This window comes from Eimeria necatrix, genomic scaffold (assembly GCF_000499385.1).
Source record: "Eimeria necatrix Houghton genomic scaffold, Enh_scaff23, whole genome shotgun sequence".
NCBI lineage: Eukaryota > Apicomplexa > Conoidasida > Eucoccidiorida > Eimeriidae > Eimeria > Eimeria necatrix.
In genome coordinates this window covers 25305-42557 of record NW_013655180.1, presented here as the reverse complement: position 1 = coordinate 42557, position 17253 = coordinate 25305, and the positions used below count along the sequence as shown (strand labels likewise).

General features: G+C 62.9%; 7 protein-coding genes across 7 annotated transcripts in view; 4 read left to right on the top strand and 3 right to left on the bottom strand.

The window, feature by feature from the left end:
* Window positions 1-409, top strand: part of ENH_00032710 (hypothetical protein) — a gene marked incomplete at both ends in the record, with an annotated part of 1674 nt that extends 1265 nt beyond the window's left edge. Inside the window, one exon of the mRNA XM_013584913.1 lies at window positions 52-409. Within this exon, the coding sequence (XP_013440367.1) occupies window positions 52-409 (358 nt within the window). The remainder of the gene's footprint in view (window positions 1-51) is intronic.
* A 1313-nt stretch (window positions 410-1722) lies between these two features.
* On the top strand, window positions 1723-3318 carry ENH_00032700 (hypothetical protein, conserved; the record flags this gene model as incomplete). Its single annotated transcript, XM_013584912.1, has 1 exon — window positions 1723-3318. The coding sequence occupies one exon, from the start codon at window positions 1723-1725 to the stop codon at window positions 3316-3318; it is 1596 nt and encodes a 531-aa protein (XP_013440366.1).
* Window positions 3319-4191: 873 nt separating this feature from the next.
* Window positions 4192-5664, bottom strand: ENH_00032690 (inhibitor-1 of protein phosphatase type 2A, putative; the record flags this gene model as incomplete). The annotated part of the gene is made up of 3 exons (XM_013584911.1): window positions 4192-4349; window positions 4802-4976; window positions 5152-5664. 3 exons carry the CDS (start codon window positions 5662-5664, stop codon window positions 4192-4194), a joined length of 846 nt encoding a protein of 281 aa, XP_013440365.1.
* An 854-nt stretch (window positions 5665-6518) lies between these two features.
* ENH_00032680 (hypothetical protein) lies at window positions 6519-7660 on the top strand (the record flags this gene model as incomplete). The annotated part of the gene is made up of 3 exons (XM_013584910.1): window positions 6519-6583; window positions 6776-7031; window positions 7409-7660. The coding sequence occupies 3 exons, from the start codon at window positions 6519-6521 to the stop codon at window positions 7658-7660; spliced, it is 573 nt and encodes a 190-aa protein (XP_013440364.1).
* Window positions 7661-7689: 29 nt separating this feature from the next.
* ENH_00032670 (hypothetical protein, conserved) lies at window positions 7690-10961 on the bottom strand (the record flags this gene model as incomplete). Its single annotated transcript, XM_013584909.1, is given in 4 exon segments — window positions 7690-8541; window positions 8802-9188; window positions 9193-9281; window positions 9338-10961. Coding segments are annotated over 4 exon segments (2952 nt in total).
* Window positions 10962-13646: 2685 nt separating this feature from the next.
* On the top strand, window positions 13647-15326 carry ENH_00032660 (hypothetical protein, conserved; the record flags this gene model as incomplete). Its single annotated transcript, XM_013584908.1, has 2 exons — window positions 13647-13700; window positions 13956-15326. The coding sequence occupies 2 exons, from the start codon at window positions 13647-13649 to the stop codon at window positions 15324-15326; spliced, it is 1425 nt and encodes a 474-aa protein (XP_013440362.1).
* A 247-nt stretch (window positions 15327-15573) lies between these two features.
* ENH_00032650 (hypothetical protein, conserved) lies at window positions 15574-17043 on the bottom strand (the record flags this gene model as incomplete). The annotated part of the gene is made up of 2 exons (XM_013584907.1): window positions 15574-16449; window positions 16792-17043. 2 exons carry the CDS (start codon window positions 17041-17043, stop codon window positions 15574-15576), a joined length of 1128 nt encoding a protein of 375 aa, XP_013440361.1.
* Between the last annotated feature and the right edge of the window lie 210 nt (window positions 17044-17253).

The window sequence follows — 17253 nt, the reverse complement described above, 5'->3', positions numbered from 1 at the left end:
GGGCCCCCGGGGGCCCCTCGTAGGGGCCCCCGTACCCGCGACTCCGCGAAGAGGGGGGCCCCCAGAAGCCCCCGCGGCCCCCCCGAGAAGAAAAGGAGGAGCCGTAGCTGCCCCCGCGCCCGCCCCGGTAGCCCTCGCCGCGCTGCAGCAGCAGCAGCAGCAGCAGCAGCAGCAGCAGCAGCAGCAGCAGGGGCACAGGCTCGCGTGGGCGCCGCGGGGGAGGCGGGGAGCGCCTGTGCTGCAGCAGCAGCGGCAGCCGCAGGCGCTTCAGAAAGCCAAGCCGCAGCAGCTGCAGCAGCTGCAGCGAACACAGCAGCAGCAGCAGCGCCAGCAGCAACAGACGCAGCAGCAGCAGCAGCGCCAGCAGCAACAGACGCAGCAGCAGCAGCAGCAGCAGCAGCAAGCCTGACCATGTATCCTCCACGCCGCATGGGCCCCTCTCTTCTTTCGGCCCTTCTTTCTCTCCTTTCGGCCTCCACAATGTCGTCTGAGGTGTACATACACCACAAAAGCCAGCGCCACTCCTGCTGCTGCTGCTCCTCTGCAGCAGCAGCAGCAGCAGCAGCACTCCGAGCAGCAGCAGCAACCGCAGCCGCCCCTGGGAGGCCGCCTCGCTGCAGCCGGCCAGCAGCAACAGCAGCAGCGGGGGCCCCCGCAAGGCCACGCTGCTGGGGGCCCCCAGGGGAAGCCCTGCCTACCAAGGGTCATATCTAACATTGACTTTGCCATTTTGCTGCTGCTGCTGCTGCTGCTGCTGCTGCGGGTGGTGGCGGCCAAGGGAACGCGGAGCCTGCGAGGTGCTGCTGCTGCTGCTGCTGCTGCTGCTGAAGTTCCTGCTGCTGCTGCTCCGGTGGACTGCTGCTTTCAGCAGCAGCCAAGACCTTCGCCGCAGTGCTCTCAGTCTAAAGAATGCTTCTTGGTGCGTCGGCGGCTGCGTCTGCTGCTGCTGCTGCTGCTGCTGTGGTACTGCTGCTGCTGCTGCTGCGCCGCCTGCTGTTGGGTCTGCTGCTGCACTACACCGCTTATGTGAGGGCGACAGACAAGGCCGAGCCAAAGAAGAGCTGCAGGTAAATTGAAGCCCTTTAACACTTCTGCTGCTGCTTGCCCTTGCTGCTAGAGGTACCGCGGGCAAGAGCAGCAGCAGCAGCAGCAACAGCAGCAGCAGCAGCAGCGGGGGCCCCAGCAACTGAAAGGCTGGCAGCTGCTGCAGCACGTCCTGTCTTGACACTAGCAGCAGAAACCATCGACAAATAATTAATTTTAGTTTTTTAGTCATAGACGTTTTCCTCCTAGCAGCTAACCGAGCGGGTTTGCTGCTGCTGCTGCTGCTGCAAATGCAGCAGCAACAGTAGCAGCAGCGTAAATAGCCGCCGCCGCAGCAGCAGCAGCAGCAAAAGCCGCCGCCCTTGAAGACTTCATTATTGAATCTGTGCGCAGGCTGAGGTGCATGCAGCAGCAGCAGCAGCAGCAACGACGAGGCAGCAGGAGCGACGAGCCTCAGCAGCAGCGAGAGCGACCGCAGCAGCGCGCACACCGACCACGAAAGCAGCAGCAGCAGCAGCAGCAGCAGCAGCAGCAGCAAAAGCAAAGTCAACCACATTGGCTGCCTACAGCAGCGCGGACCTTTCGGGGTCCCCGGGGTCACTTGAGACGCAGGAGAGGCCCCCTGCTGCTGATTTGTTTTGCTGCTGCTGCTGCTGCTGCTGCTGCCGCCCCTCCACTATGTTCGCCTTAGCAGCAGGAGTGCTGCGCTGGCTGTCGCAGCAGCAGGAAGTGCGGGTGCTGCTGCTGGGCCTTGAGGGCAGCGGCAAGACAACCCTGGCGCTGCAGCTGCAGACTCACAGCAGCAGCAGCAGCAGCAGCAGCAGCAGCAGCAGCAGCAGCAACGCTTGCGACCTGCCGCCTGTGCGCCCGACGAAGGGCTTCACAGTTTACAAGGTGCAGCAGCAGCAGCAGCAGCAGCAGCTGCTGCTGTGGGACCTCGGCGGCAGCAAACCATTTCGCTGCTTGTGGGGAGAATATATAAAAGATGCAAACATTTGCTTCTTCGTGATCGACAGCACAGAGACCAGCAGCTTGCCGGAGGCTGCTGCTGCTTTTGCAGAAGTCATCCGCCTTGCTGCAGCAGCAGCAGCAGCAGCAGCTGCTGCTGCTGCTGCTGACAGCAAGCAGCAGCAGCGCGCGACGCAGCTGCCAGTGCTCGTTGTCTGCACCAAGCAAGGAGAGCCAGGTGCGGTGGAGCCTGAAGTGATTCTGCAGCGGCTGCTGCTGCTGCAGTTCCAGCAGCAGCAGGAGCAGCAGCAGCAGGAGCAGCAGCAGGAGCAGCAGCAGCAGCAGCACGAGCAGCAGCAAGCCCAAGAAGCTGCACTGCAGCAGCAGCAAGACATGGTTAGGCGGCACTTGGTGGGCTGCGTTGGCTTCAACCCCCGCAGCCACAGCGGGCTGAGCGAGCTGCTGCAGTGCGCAGCAGCAGCAGCAGCAGGGGAGCAGCAGCCGCAGCAGCAGCGCATAGTTGCTGCTGCACTCGAAACGGCAACGGCAGCAGCAGCAGCTGCTGCTGCTGCAGATGCCGCTGCAGCCGAGACGTTTGCAGCGGCCGCCCCACCATGCGCAGGCGCTGCGGAGCAGCAGCAGCAGCAGCAGCAGCAGCAGGAGGCGCAGCAGCAACAAGAAGATCAGCAGCAGCAGCAGAATCAGCAGCGGCAGTTTGCAGAGGCGGAGGAGCTGGCAAGAGCAGCAGCGCAGTGTACAGACACTTCAGAGACTGCGAGCTCGCAGCAGCCTGAAGTCCCCAGCAGCAGCAGCAGCAGCAGCAGCAGCAGAAGCCGCAGCAGCCCGCAGCAGGGCGAAGGCCCCAGCAGCAGCAGCAGCAGCAGAAGCTGCAGCAGCAGCGGCCAGCCAGCCCCAGGCAGCGAGCCCTCGCCCACCAGTGACTTTAGCCTGGCAACAACAGCAGCACATCCGCCGTCCCTAAGCAGCAGCAGCAGCAGCAGGAGCAGCTGCCCAGGCAGCAGCAGCAGCAGCAAAAGCAGCGACCCCGGCAGCAGCAGCAGCAAGCTGACCAGCAGCAGCAAGAGCAGCTGCCCCGCCAGCAGCAGCAGCACCAAAACCAGCGACCCGCGCAGCAGCAGCAGCAAACCAAACAGCAGCAGCAGCAGCAGCAAACCAAACAGCAGCAGCAGCAGCAGCAAACCAAACAGCAGCAGCAGCAGCAGCAGCAGCAGCAGCAGCTGGAAGGTGCTCTACGAGGCTGGAGACACAGACGACTTTGACCGGCTGCTGCAGCGGCAGTGTCTGGCGGTCTTACACAACAGCTGACGGCCATCGGGGGGCCCCCCAGGGGGCCCCCCTGGGGGCCCCTAAAAGGGTCCTTTTTTGGGGCCCCCTAGGGGGGCCCCCCTAAGGGGGCCCTCCTCTAGGGGGCCCCCAGTGGGCTCTTTCTAGGGGGCCCCCCGAAGGGGGCCCCCCTTATAAGGGGCTTTGTAGAGGGCCCCCTTTAACTGCGGGGGCCCCCTAGGAAGGGGGCCCCCCAGGAGGGGCCCCCAAGTCTCGGGGGCCCCCCAGGGGGGGCCCCCAAGCCTTGGGGGCCCCCTTGGGGGCCCCCCGGGGCTTTACTAAAGAAAGAAAGAAGTGGCAGTGAAGAGCATTTTGAGGGTGTTGTTGAGGCCCCTTGGGGTGTACGTACAGCTGGGTGGGAGTGGGGGGCTAGGGTTTAGTTAGGGTTTAGGGTTTAGCCCCCGTTTGCTGCTGAGGGTTTGCTGCTGCTGCTGGCGCAGCAAAAGAAGAAAGAATGAACGAAGAGCTCGAGCCCGAGTTGAGGTGTACAGACACCCCGCGGCTGCTGCTGCGGTGTACAGACACCCGCTTGCTGCTGAGGTGTACAGACACCCCGCGGCTGTCTGCTTCGAAAGACGCAGCAGCAAGCAGCAGCAGCAGCAGCAGCAGCAGCAGCAGCAGCAGCAGCAGCAAAAGAATGAAACAGAATTGCAACGCAACATTGCTGCAGTGTCTGTACACCGCAGCAAGCGGCGCAAAGCCTCTTTTTGCATTTCCGAATTGCTGCAGCTGCGGGTTTGGAACTTGTGACGAAAGGCCTCAATTTTGGTCGAATTTTCGCAAATTAAGTTTAATTAGAATTAAAATTTGAATTTAAATTTGAATTTGCATTTAAATTTGCATTTAAATTCGAATTTAGTGCAAGTTCGCGGCACCCTCGTCCTCCTCGTCGATGTCCTCGTCCTCCTCCGCCTCGCACGGCGGCTCGAAGTCCTCCGCGTCTTCGGCGTCTTGTTCCGGCATTTCGGCCTCGTAGAAGTCCTTGAGAGTCGTGTCGACTTCTTCGCCTTCTTCTGCAAAAAAAATTAAAAAAATAAATCCTAAATTGCCTTCAAACGAACAAAACTGACGCCAACTCCGCGCAAACCCCCCCCGCGCGCAGCTGCGCAGACACCGCAGCCGCCCCGGTGTACGTACACCCCGACGACCCCCCAAACACGCTCCACACACCCCAGCAGCAGCAGCAGCAGCAGCAGCAGCAGCAGCAGAAGTAACAGCAGCAGCAGCAGCAGCAGCAGGCCATCTCCCCCGCACAACCCTCCCCTCCACCCCACTCCAAACCACCGCAGCCCCAGAGAGCCCCCCGGGCCCCTCCGGGCCCCTTCTGGGGCCCCCCGGGGCCCCCCGAGGCCCCCCGGGGGCCCCCCGGGGCCCCCCGAGGCCCCCCGGGGGCCCCCGGGGGCCCCCCGGGGCCCCCTGGGGGCCCCCGAGGCCCGTGGAGTACCCTTTGGAAGGGTTTTCTGACCTTCGTCCTCGTCGTCTTCGTCGGAGTCGGGGGCCTCCCTCTCCTCGCCGAGGCGGTCTCGGGAGTCGAGGACTTGGAGGGAAGGCAGCAGCAAAAAGACTTTCTCTCTGTAGCCCGGCAGCGCAGCCACGGGGTTCAGGTCCAGCCCCAGCTGCTCCAGCTGCGTCAGCCCCGCCTGCCGCAAACCCAAACCCTAAACCCTAAACCCTAAACCCTAAACCCTAAACCCTAAACCCTACTAAACCCTACTAAACCCTACTAGACCCTACTAAACCCTACTAAACCCTACTAACCCCAAACCCGGACCCAAACCCCGCCCCCAACCCCTAAACTGCGCCCGCCGCTCGAACCTCCCCCCCCCCGCTGCTGCTGCTGCTGCTGCTGCTGCTGCTGCTGCTGCTGCTGCTGCTGCGGACGAGGGGCTGTAGGTCCTGGAAGGTCTTGAGGTGGTTGCCGCCGAGCTGGAGCTTGCGGAGGTTGGGAAAGGCTTGGACGAGAAAGTGCAGGTCTTTGGCGAGGTGGTTGTCCGTGGCTTCGAGTGTACGTACACCCGGCATCACCGGCAAGTTCTCCAAAGAGGAAAGCCCAGTTTGGTTCAAAGTCAGTTTTGTTAAATTTTCAAACTTCGCCAGAGCCGCTGCGTCTGCTGCTGAAATGCTTCGAATGCACCGCCCGTCCAGGATCAACTCCGTTATTTCTTGCTGCGCGTCCACGGCCGCTGCGCCGCCGTTGGGGGCCCCCGGGGGGGCCCCCAGGGGGGCCCCCAGGGGGGCCCCCGGGGCCCCCGGGGCCCCCGGGGGGCCCTCCTCCGCGGCCACCGCCGCCAGGAACTGCTCCACCCGCTCCGCGATGGCTGCCTCCATTCTGCGGTGTACGTACACCCCGCCAGGCCCGCGCCGCGCCCCAGAGGCTCCTGCAGCAAAGTCCCAACGCCTCGCAGCAAGCCCTGCCCCGCCGCGACCCGCAGCAGCAGCAGCAGCAGCAGCAGCAGCAGCAGCAGCAGCAGCAGCGCGACCCCGCAAGTCCGCCGCCCTTTCAAACAGCTCGCAGCAAATCTCCAAACTCCACAAACTGCTTTCGCTTCGCCTTGCCCCAGACACTAACTAACGAACGGGGGCTTGCTGCTGCAGTGGGGGCTCCCCGGTGGGGTCGGTGGCCGATAGGCTGCTGCTGCTGCTGCTGCTGCTGCTGCTGCTGCGGCTGCGGCTCGCGCGGCTCGGGCTGCTGCTGCGGCACTCCGCCGCGGAATCTCTCCAAAACGCAAATTAATGCCTTTTTCTCCTTTTAATTTTCTTTTCAAACTTAATTCAACTTCGCCTCCACTTCTGTGCCGCCAATCCTGCATGCGCCCCCGCGGAAAGCTCCCCGATCCCCTCCGGCTGCTGCTGCTGCGCTGGCTCGTCCAGACAGACTGGCTCGCCTCTTCAGGACTTGCTGGATTCTGAAGTGGAATTCTCCCAAAACTTCTTTTGAACTTCGCAAAAAAAGAAAAATGCAGTTTTGTTTTCCTTATTCCAAAAAGAACTAAAGAACAAACCCGTGTCGGCCCCCTAGACTCAGCTTTCACTAGTTCGAATCTGCACAGCAGCAGGACTGGCAGCAGCAGAATAGTTTCGATCTGTAGAAAACCGCCGCCAAACTCGGCAGACAGCCGCACTCCGCGAGTGGCATTTGCTAAATAGAAAAGCCGCGAGCAAATAAACTGCAAAAGAATTAAATGACGCTCGCTTTCCGCCGAGCAGCAGCTGCATCTCTCCGCAGAACGCGAGAGGCTCGGCAGAGGTGCCTGTACACCTGAAACCGCAGCAGCTCGCGCGCCCGCGATCTCACTCGTAGCGATTCAGTTATTTGTTTTAGGACTTTCACTAATTGGAAATGAAGTTGTTTTGTGTTTTTCTTTCTTTCGGCGCGCTGCTGGCCAGCAACGGCCGCGGGGCCGCCGCAGATCAGCCCCCCCTCCTCCGACTTGCACAGGTGGGCGCGCACGCAGCAGCAGCAGCAGCAGCAGCAGCAAAGCCCACTGACACCACAACTGGCCCTCCCGCAGCTTCCTGGATTCTCCGAAAGCAATCCTCCGCCTTACACAGTTATCAACGTGGCTGCAGAGGCCCGGCAGGCGACGGTTAGTCTCGAGTTCAACTCCAGGCCGCTTGCCCTGACCCCATCTGCTGCTGCTGCTGCTGCTGCTGCTGCTGCTGCTGCTGCTGCTGCTCGTAGGACCCCCTGGAAGGTACGGGAGCTGCGCAGCGGCTCAGCAGCAGCTGAATCTCTTTGCAACTTTAATGCAACTCAGAGCTCAAGAGGAAAGCTGAGGTAAAGCCCCCCTCGAGTTTGCTGCTGCTGCTGCTGCTGCTGCTGCTGCTGCTGCTGTTGCTAAAGAGGCCTCTGCAGCGAAAGGCCCAAATACGCTTCACCCACGACCTCAACCAGTGCGCTGCTGCAAACCCTAAACCCTAAACCCTAAACCCTAAACCCTAGCCCTGCTGCGCAGACGAGCCAAGGAAAACAGCCAAGGCTTCAAAACCCTAGAAGCTGCTCGCCGGAAGCTCGCCAGTGAGGGTTTGCTCTTCGGGCCAAAAGGACTTAGCCATATTTTCCCCTTTGCAGAGCGCATTTATTTGCTTAGAAACTAAACTCACTGAAGCAGCAGCAGCAGCAGCAGCAGCTGCTGCTGCTGCTGCTGCTGCTGCTGCGCCTTCTGTTAGCCCTTGCCTCGCAGAGGCCCTGCGGCGCACTGCAGTTGTCGCTGCAGCAGCAGCAGCAAGAGCTCCAGCAGGAGCAGCAGCAGCAGCAGCCGCTGCTGCTGCTCCCCCCGCAGCAGCAAATCCCGTGGCTGCCGGGGCAAACACCCCACAGTAAACACGACAGAGTCTTACCACTGTTTGCTTTCACTGTTGCTGCTGCAACGAGCTGCTGCCGCTGCTGCTGCTGCTGCTGCTGCTGCCTTCGTGGACGCTGCTGCAGTGCAGCAGCAAATCCTGCTGCTGCTGCAGCGGGGGCTGCAGCGTCCTTCCCGCCATTCGTGCCGCATACCGAGCTCGGCTGCTGCAGATTATTTCTTGAAATTGCTGCTTTAAAGACTTCTGGGGGCCCCCCTCGGGCGGCGCTGCTGCTGCTGCAGCAGCAGCAGCAGCAGCAGCAGCAGCAGCACTGCTGCTGCCGCCGTCCACGGCCATGTCTACTTGCGGGGGCCCCGGGGGGCCCCCAGCGGGCCCTGGCAGCCACTCGCTGCGGGCTGAAAATGCACTTATTCGCGGCAGCTGCTGCTGCAGCCGTTCTGCTGCTGCTGCTGCTGCTGCTGCTGCTGCTGGGTCTGCGCACAGTCGGTGCAGCCGCATTAGGTCCCCCCAAATCGGGTGCTGCACCCAGAACGAAACAGAAGGGTAGAAAGAAGCCTGCGCAGCCTTCGCTGCTGCCATTGCTGCTGCTGCTGCTGCTGCTGCTGCTGCTGCTGTTGCTGCTGCTGTTGCTGCTGTCCCCTCCAGCGTCCGGGCAAATGCAGCAGCAAGGTCCTGCAGCTGCGTCTCTCCGTCTTCGTCTGTGAGTGTTGCTGCTGCAGCGTAAGCAGCAGCAACAGCAGACAGCGGCTCGAAGCAACTCCACAGCAGCGGCCGCGCTGCTGCTGCTGCTGCTGCTGCTGCTGCCAGCGGGGGCCCCTGCACCGGCGGCAGCAAAAAGGCCGGGCTGCAGCAGGGAAGCCCGCTGGTGGGGTCAGTGCTGGCGATGAAGCGCCGCAGGGCCTGCAGAAGCGCGGCAGCAGCAGCAGCACGGGCATGCAGCAGCAGCAGCAGCAGCAGAAGGCGCAGCAGCAGCAGCAGAAGGCGCAACAGCAGCAGCAGCAGAAGGCGCAGCAGCAGCAGCAGAAGGCGCAGCAGCAGCAGAAGGCGCAGAGCAGCCGGCCGTGCGTCCGCAGCTGAGCAGCCGCCCCAAGACCCGCAGCAGCAACAGCAGCAGCAGCAGCAGCAGCAGCAGCAGCAGCAGCAGCAGGAGGTGGACTGACGGCGTAGAGGGGCGAGTGCTGCTGCTGCTGGGGTGTCTGTACAGCGTCGAACTCCGCGGGGCCCTCCACGACTTCGACGTTTTTTTCAATTCTTTCGAAGTCTGGCAGCAGCAAATTCCAAATGCTGCGGCGTTTGGGCTGCAGCAGCAGCAGCAGCCCCTGGCGGCGTTCGAGGGCGACGAGGGTGCTGCTGCTGCTGCTGCTGCTGCTGCAGCAGCGCGCAGCAGCAGCAGCAGCCACGCCCCCAGGCAGCCCGCAGCTGCTGCGAGGCGCCCACTGCAGCTGCAGCAGCCGCTGCAGCTTGCTGGTCTCCAAAGCCAACACCACAGCTTCTATTGCATGCGCAGCAGCAACATCCACCATGTAGAGTCCAGTGGTGCTGCCGCGGTCAGCAGCAACAGCAGCAATGGACGGCTGCTCCGTGCTGCTGCTGCTGCTGAAGCAGCAGCAAGTGTACTTCTCCCGCTGCACGCGGTCTTGCTGCACGAACTGCAGCAGCAGCTGCAGCGGCAGCCCGCACCCTTCCCTCCCCTCACCCACACCTTCCTCCTCTCCCGATCCTCCTGCTGCTGCTGCTGCTCCTGCTGCTGCTGCTGCTGCTGCTGCTGCTGCGGCTTCATCTGCGAGTTCTGCGCCGTCCGCTGATCCTCCTTGGGCGCCGGCTGCCCCCGCGGCGGCTTGTCCTGCTGCTGCCACTGCTGCTGCTGCTGCTGCTGCTGTCGCTGCTGAGGCTCCTGCGGCTGCGCTGTCTGCTGCTGCTGCTGCTGCTGCTGCTGTCGCTGCTGCGGCTCCTGCTTCTGCGCCCTCTGCTGCTGCTTCTGGCGCTGCGGTCATTTCTGCCGCCGCTGCTTCGTCGCCTACAGCTGCTGCTGCTGCTGCTGCTGCTCTTGCTGCTCCTGCCGCTGCGCCGCTCCGGGCTGCTTCTTTTGCTGCTGCAGCTTCAGCTGCTTCTTTTGCTGCTGCAGCTTCTGCCTCTGTCATCCGGCCTGCAGTCACATCCTCTGCTGCTGCTCCTGCAGCAGCAGCTGCTGCTTCTCCAGAAGCTGCTGTATCGCCTGCCGTCGTTGCTGCTGCTGCTGCATCTGCTGCTGCTGCTGCTGCAACACTTGCTGCATCTGCTGCTGCTGCAATAAGCCCGGAGACGTCTGCAGGCCCCAGCCTCCGCTTCCTGCTGGGACTCTTCTCTCCGTCCTCTGGAGGCAAATCGCTGCTGCTGCTGCTGCTGCTGCTGCTGCTGCTGCTGCAGCCATTGGTATCAGCAGGCCTCGAGTGGTGCTGCATCTGCGGCTCTTTCTGCTGCTGCTGCTGCGTGTCCTGCTGCTGCTGCAAGCTGAGCTCTGTTTGCTGCTGCTGCTGCTCCCAACTATCATCTCTCAGCCTCTTCCTCTGTTCACTGGCCGGTGCCTCTACTGCTGCTGCTGCAGCCGCTGCTGCTGCAGCTGCTGCTGCTGCTTCCGGCGCTGCTTCTGCAGCCATCGCACTTGGCTCAGCTGCTGCTGCTGCTGCTGCTGCTGCATCTGCTGCCTCTATGGGCTCAGCAGCCTCGCCTTTCCCAGCTTCTGCCTCTTGTCCAGCTTCTTCGCCATCAGCAGCAGCAGCAGCAGCTGCTGCTGCTGCTGCGCTGCTGCTGCTAGAAATGCGAACAGCAACAAGCCTCTCCACAGCCCGCACCAGCAGCATCCCTCCGTCAGGCCTCGCCTTAACTTCCACTGGCGCTGCTGCAGCAGCAAAGTGTGCACACCCCACAATCTCTGCCACCTGCTGCTGCTGTTGCTGCTGCTGCTGTTGCTGCTGCTGCTGCTGCTGCTGCTGTTGCTGCTGCTGCGGCTGTAGCAGCTGCCGCTCATCCTGCTGCAGCAGCCGCAACAGCCACAACGTGCCGGTCGGCGAGCACACCGCCACGAGGTCTTCTGCTTCCTGCTGCTGCTGCTGCTGCTGCTGCTGCTGCTGCTGCTGCTGCACAGAGAAAAGCTGCAGTCTTAGCTGGTTGAGGGGCCGGCGAGAGAAGCAGCAAAAGGGGAAGTTGCTGCTGCGGCCAGTCAGGGACCATCGGTCGCTGCTGCTGCAGCTGCTGCTGCTGCTGCTGGCGGGAGGCAGCAGCTCTCCGCAGCAACCCCACAGCACTTCTGCATTGTAGCAGCAGCAAGAGGGAGGCAGCATCGACAAAGAAGACAAATGGAAGAGTTTAGGGAAGTTTGGGGCTTGCTGCAGCAGCAGCTGCTGCTGCCGGTGCTGCCGCAGCAGCTGCTGCCGCAGGTACTGCAGCAGCAGCTGCTGCGGCTGCAACGCAAACTGCAGCAGCAGCGGCGCAGTGTACGTACAGCTCTCGCCCTCAGCCCGAGGGTCTGCAGCAAATGAAACAATCAAAGACATGCTGCCTCCTCCTGATAAAGCTTCCAGATCTGCTGCTGCTGCTGCTGCTGCTGCTGCTGCTGCTGCTGCTGCTTCCTCTGAAGCCGCAGCAGCTGCAGCTGACGGGCCGCCTTCGGCGTGCGTGGCATTCTTGCGTGCTGCAGCAGCTCGGAGACTCTTTTCTTCGGAAGCAGCAGCAGCAAATGCTGCTGCTGCTGCTGCTGCCTCTCCTGCTGCAGCAGCAGCAGCAACAGCAAGCCGCCAGGCATCATCTGCCCGCCGCTCTGTAAGAGACACAGCAGGCGGCAGCAGCAGCGAGACCAGCTGCAGGCAGCAGATCTTCACTCTCTCGGTGTCAGCAGCAGCAGCAGCAGCAGCAGCAGCTGCTGCTGCTGCTGAATCACCCAACTGCTGCTCCTCGGCCCACGCTTGACCCTTGCTGCTGCTGCGGCTGCTGCTGTTGCTGCTGCCACCAGGCCGCCCTCTCGGGGCCTGAGCGCTACTGCCTTCAGGCATTTGCTGCTGCTGCAGCTCTTGCTGCTGCTGCTGCTGCTGCTGCTGCTGCAGCGCTTGCTGTGGCTGCTGCTGCGACTCTTGACTCTCCTGCTGCATCTCCTGCTGCTGCAGCGCCTCCTGCTGTTGCTGCTGCTCCCTGGAGTTCAAAGCTTCGGCGCTCTCCAGCTGCTGCTGCTGCTGCTGCTGCTGCTGCTGCTCCTGTTCGAACTCCCCCTCACCTTGCTGCTGCTTCTCCTCCTGCTGCTCCTCCATCTGCTGCTGCTGCTGCTGCTGCTCGGGGTCTTCGTTAGCTTCCGCTTCATCGTCTTTGGCCTTGCTGCGCCTCGCGAGGAGTTGCTGCTGCTGCTTTTGCTGCTGCTGCTGCTGCTGCTGCTGCAGCCCCAGCGCAGGGATGGCCTGCATGTACACCTGGTGCAGGTCCAGCAGCAGCAGCAGCGCCGGCTGCTGCTGCAGCAAAGAGAATAAGAAAAGGCGGCAGCAGCCAGTAAGCACTAGCAGCACACGGTCTGCTGCAGCAAACTGCAGCTGCTGCACTGGCTGCAGCTCCTGCTGCTGCTGCTGCTGCTGCTGCTGCGGCATTTCCGTTAATCCGTTTGGCAGGCTGCAGCCCCGCGAAGGCCCTGGCAGCTCTTCCGCAGCAGCAGCAGCAGCAGCAGCAGCTGCTGCTGCTGCTGCAGTCGCTGGCGTTGCTGCTGCTGCGGCGCGCCCATTCGTCGGCGCTTCCTCTGCAGGTGGCTGCTGCTGCTTGCTGCTGCTGCTCTCGCTGCTGCTGCTGCTGCTGCTGCTGCTGCTGCAGTGCAGCTGCACGTAGGCGTAGAGGGCAAGAGTGTCCATAGAGAAAAGCTGCACATCTCTTCCTGCTGCAGCAGCAAGCAGCAAACCCCCCTCGCTAACAGCAAAGCTGCTGTAGCCGCGCAGCAGCTCGGGGTACATTCGGGAGCCTGCTGCTCCTGCTGCTGCTGCAGGCGTTGCTGCTGTCAGCGCTGCTGCTGCTGCAGACGCAGCTGCTGCTTCTTCCTTCGTAAACATGCTGCTCCCGCGCCCCCGGATGCCTGGCGCCTCAGAGTCGCTGGCGCTGCTGCTGCTGCTGCTGCTGCTGCTGCTGCAGCCGCTGCAGTTGCTGCTGCTGCAGTTGGCGCAGGCGGCGGAGTTGTAGGCCAGCGCGAAGAGCGTCTCCGGGCCCGTGGTTTGCTGCTGCAGCAGCAGCTGCTGCCGCTGCTGCTGCTGCTGCTCCCGCAGCTGCAGCCGCTGCACCCACGGATGCAGCTGAGACTGCGGCAGACACGGCAGCGCCAGCAGATCCTGCGGCTGCTGCAGCAGCAAATCGAGCCGCGAGGCCCCTGGGGGCCCCCCCGAGGCGTGGGGCCCCGGCAAAGTCATTGTGCAAAACCCTAAACCCTAAACCCTAAACCCTAAACCCTAAACCCTAGAGCCTGGGCCGTGCGGAGGCGGGGCACGGCGGGGCGGCGGCGGGCACAGGCAGCATTTCGGGGAGAATGAGGGAAATGGGATATTGCTGCTGTTGCTGCTGTTGCTGCTGCTGCCGCTGCTGCGGTTGCAGCAGCTCCTGCTGCTGCAGTTGCGCCTGCAGCAGCTGCTGCTGCTGCAGTGATGGCGCTTCCCCCAGCACCAACGCTGGCCCCAGATAAACCCTAAACCCTAAACCCTAAAGCTTAATCCCTTAAAACCTTCAGCCCAGCTTTGTGTTGTCTCAGCAGCAGCAGCATCTGCTGCGCAGCTGCACTGCCTGGGGCCCCCAGGGGCCCTGAGGGGCCCCCTGGGGGCCCCCTGGGGGCCCCCCTGGGGCCCCTAAGACCCCATTAGGGCCTAAAAGTGTTACCACCCTTTTGCTGCTGCAGTTAGGGTACAGAATTAGTCAGAGGCAGCAAAAGGCCCGCAGCCACGGCGCACACTGGGGGCCCCTTGCAGCAGCAGCTGGGGGGCCCCCTGAGAGCCCTGGGGGCCCCCGAGCGCCTCATGGGGGCCCCTAAGGAGCAGCAGCATGCAGCTCCCAGGTTGCCTATTGCTGCTGTTGCTGGCTGCAGCAGGAGCAGCAGCTCACACTGCAGCAGCAAGGCCTGGCGCAGCAGCAGCAGCAGCAGCAGCAGCAGCAACAGCAGCAACTCGCGCCAGCCTTTACACAGGGCATAGGGCCCTTTCGTTCCTGCTGGCGCCGCCCGCGGCCCCCAGGGCCCCCCGGGGGCCCCCCCGCCGCGCTGCAGCAGGGGCCCCTGGGGGCCCCCCCTGGGGGCCCCTGAAGAGCCCAGCGTGGCTGAGTGGCTGCAGCAGCAGCTCGAGGGGGCCCTCAAGGGTCAAGACCTTTGCATTTTGCTGCCTCGGGGGTCAGCTGAGGCTGAGGCCCTCTCCGAAACCCTCAGGGGGGCCCCCCTTGGGGGCCCCCCCAGGCCAGCAGAGGCTGAGGCCCTCTCAGAAACCCTCAGTGGGGCCCTCCTGGGGGGCCCCCTGAAGGGGCCCTCCTTGGGGGGCCCCCCAGAGAGGGGGCCCCCCTTGGGGGCCCCCGGGGGCCCCCTGCAAGCCTCTTGGGGGGGCCCCCCGGGGGGCCCCTCCTGTCTCGCCGAGGGCCCGAGGAGCAGCAGCAGCTGCTCGGGGGCCCCCGCGGCTGCAGCAGCAGCAGACTGGGGGGCCCCCAGCAGCCAACTTGGGGGGCCCCCGGGGGCCCCCAAAGAACCTGGAAATGAGGGGGCCCCCAAGGGGCCCCTGTGGGTCTCGCGGCTGCCAGCCGACAGCCCTGAAGCTGCTGCGCTGCTGCAGCAGCTGCTGCTGTCTCAGCAGCAGCAGCAGCAGCACCCCGCGAGGCCCCCAGTGCTGTTCCTCACCCCCAGAAGGACCAAACACAAAACAGCAGCAGCAGCAGCAGCAGCAGCAGCAGCAGCAGCAGCAACGAGCGCAGCAGCAACAGCAGGTGCAAGAGCACCCGAAGCCGCAGGACCCGCTGCAGAGGCAGCAGCAGCAACCGAAACACAAGCAGCAGCAGCAGCAGCAGCAGCAGCAGCAGCAGCAGCAGCAGGGACTGTGAGGGGGCCCCTGGGACTGGAGTGGCAGTGCAGCAAAATAGAAGAGTTGGGGGCCCCTGTTGTTTGGGGGCCCCTGCTGGCCCCTCCCTCATTTGCTGCTTGGGCAAAGCTGCAGCCGCAGAAGCTGCATCTTCTTGTGGCTAGCTTGGCTGCTGCTGCTGCTCCTGCTGCTGCTGCTGCTGCTCCTGCTGCTGCTGCTGCTGCTCCTGCTGCTGCTGCTGCTGCACCCAGGGAGGCCTCCTCGGGGGCCCCGCCAGACGGCCGGGCGGCGGCGAACGGCGGGGTGCCGACTGCAGCAGCAGCAAAATCAGCAGCAGCAGCAGCAGCAGCAGCAGCAGCAAGTGCGGAAGCAGCAGCAGCAGGCGCTGCTGCTGCTGCTGCTGCTGCTGCTGCTGGGCGTAGCGCGCTGGGCAGGCCGCTGGGCGAGTTCACTTTGCTGTCGCCTTTTGTGTCTCTTCCTGCAGCAGCAGCAGCAGCAGCACTCACCCACAGGGGGGCCCCCCTTGCTGCTGCTAGGGGGGCCCCCCTAGCAGCAGGGCCCCGCAAGGCTCTTGAGAAAGCCTTGGGAATGAAACTCTCGAAGCACATGCTCCTCAAGACCCTCGCGGAAGTGAGGGTTTAGGGTTTAGGGTTTAGGGTTTAGGGTTTAGGGTCTGGGGCTTGGGGTTTGGGGTTTAGGGTTTAGGGTTTGGGGTTTGGGGTTTAGGGTTTAGGGTTTAGGGTTTGGGGTTCGGGCAGTCTCTCTCTGAAGCCCACCGAAGCACGCGTTCGGGCCGCTTGCCGCCAAACCCTAAACCCTAAACCCTAAACCCTAAACCCTAAACCCTAATTCTATCGGCTGAAGCGCTGCGAGTTCGCTTCTGAGCCCCTTAGATTCGCTGATGCCGCTGCAACCGCTGCTGCTGCTGCTGCTGTCGCTGCTGCTGCTGCTGCTGCTGCTGCTGCTGCTGCTGCTGCTGCTGCAGGTCAGCAACACCGCGCTTGCTGCTGCTGCTGCTGTTGAGCTGGGCCTGGCCCTCTGCGCTGGGGGGGGTCTTCACCACGCGGGGCGAGAAAGGGCTGGGGGTTTTTGCCTTCTCAACGATGTTGCTGCTGCTGCTGAGCTGGCGCTGCAGCAGCACAGAGTCAGGTGCTGCTGCTGCTGCTGCTGCTGCTGCTGCTGTTGCTGCTGTTGCTGCTGCTTGGGCGGCTTGCTGCTCCTTTTCCTGCGAGTCCGCTCCCGCTCCCACCGCTGCTGCTGCTGCTGCTGCTGCTACCGCCGCTCTCACCCCTGCTGCTGCTGCTGCTCCTATTCCCGCTGCTGCTGCTGCTGCTGCTGCTGCTGCTGCTGCTGCTGCAGGCGGGTGTTGATTGTTGACGTGGATGTACACCAGGGCGACGGAACTGCTGAAATATTTGAAGGCCGCAGCGAAGTCACTACGGTGTCTGTACACTGCAGCAGCAACTACCCCGCTGTGAAGCAAAGGTCTGCTGCTGCTGCTGCTGCTGCTGCTGCTGCTGCTGCTGCTGCTGCTGCTGCTGATCGTATTTCTGTCCTTGCTTCTGCTGCTGCTGCTGCTGCTCGCATTTCTGCCCGTGGTGTTCCTGGTGCTGCTCGTACTTCTGTTCCTGCTGCTGCTGCTGCTCGTACTTCTGAACCTGCTGCTGCTGCTGGTGCTCGCTGTTGCTGCTGCTCTACTTATTCCTGCTGCTGCTGCTGCTGCTGCTGCTTCTACCGCTGCTGCGGTGGCGCTGCGGGCCGACGGCTGACAGCAGCAGGACTCGAAAACAAATGAGCAGCAGCGGCAGATACGAAAGTGCAGCAGCAGCAGCAGCAGCAGCAGCAGCAGCAGCAGCAGCAGCAGCAGCAGAACGGGGATTTGAGCGAGGGCGCGCGTTGCTGCTGCGCTGCTTCTTCTTCTTTGGAGTTGCTTCCTTCTCTTTACTTGTTTTGGATCATTTTTTAATTTTAAATTCTTTTATTTAATTCTTTTTTATTTTTTATTTTTTATTTTTATTTTTATTTTTATTTTCTGCAATCAGATCTTCTGTAGACATTTCTCTTCCAGAAGGCTGCGGGGACGAGGAGTACCTCCAGGCCTTCGAACCTGTGAGCTGCTGCTGCTGCTGCTATTGCTGCTGCTGCTGCTGCTGCTGCTGCTGCTGTTGCTGCTGCTCCTGTTTTGGTGTTTGTGGTGGTCGAGTTGCTGCTGCCGGTGTTGGAGGTGGTGGTGCTGCTGCTCTCTGTGGCGCTGCTGTTGCTGTTTCTTCTGCGGCCGCTTCCGTTGCTGCTGCTTCTTTTTCCCTTTTGCTGCTGCTGCTGCTGTTGCTGCTGCTGTTGCTGCTGCTGGCATTATCATTGTCGCCAGAGACGCTGCAGCTGCGCCCTTTGCTGCTGCTGCCTTCCCGTGCGCTCCCTGCAACCGCCGCCCCCGCCCCCGCCCCCCACCGCTGCCGCTGCTGCTGCTGCTGCTGCTGCTGCTGCTGCTGCTGCTGCTGCAGGTGCTGCAGCGCTGCTTAGCTGCTGCGCAGCCAGATCTGGTGCTGTACGTGGGGGGCGTTGACTGCCA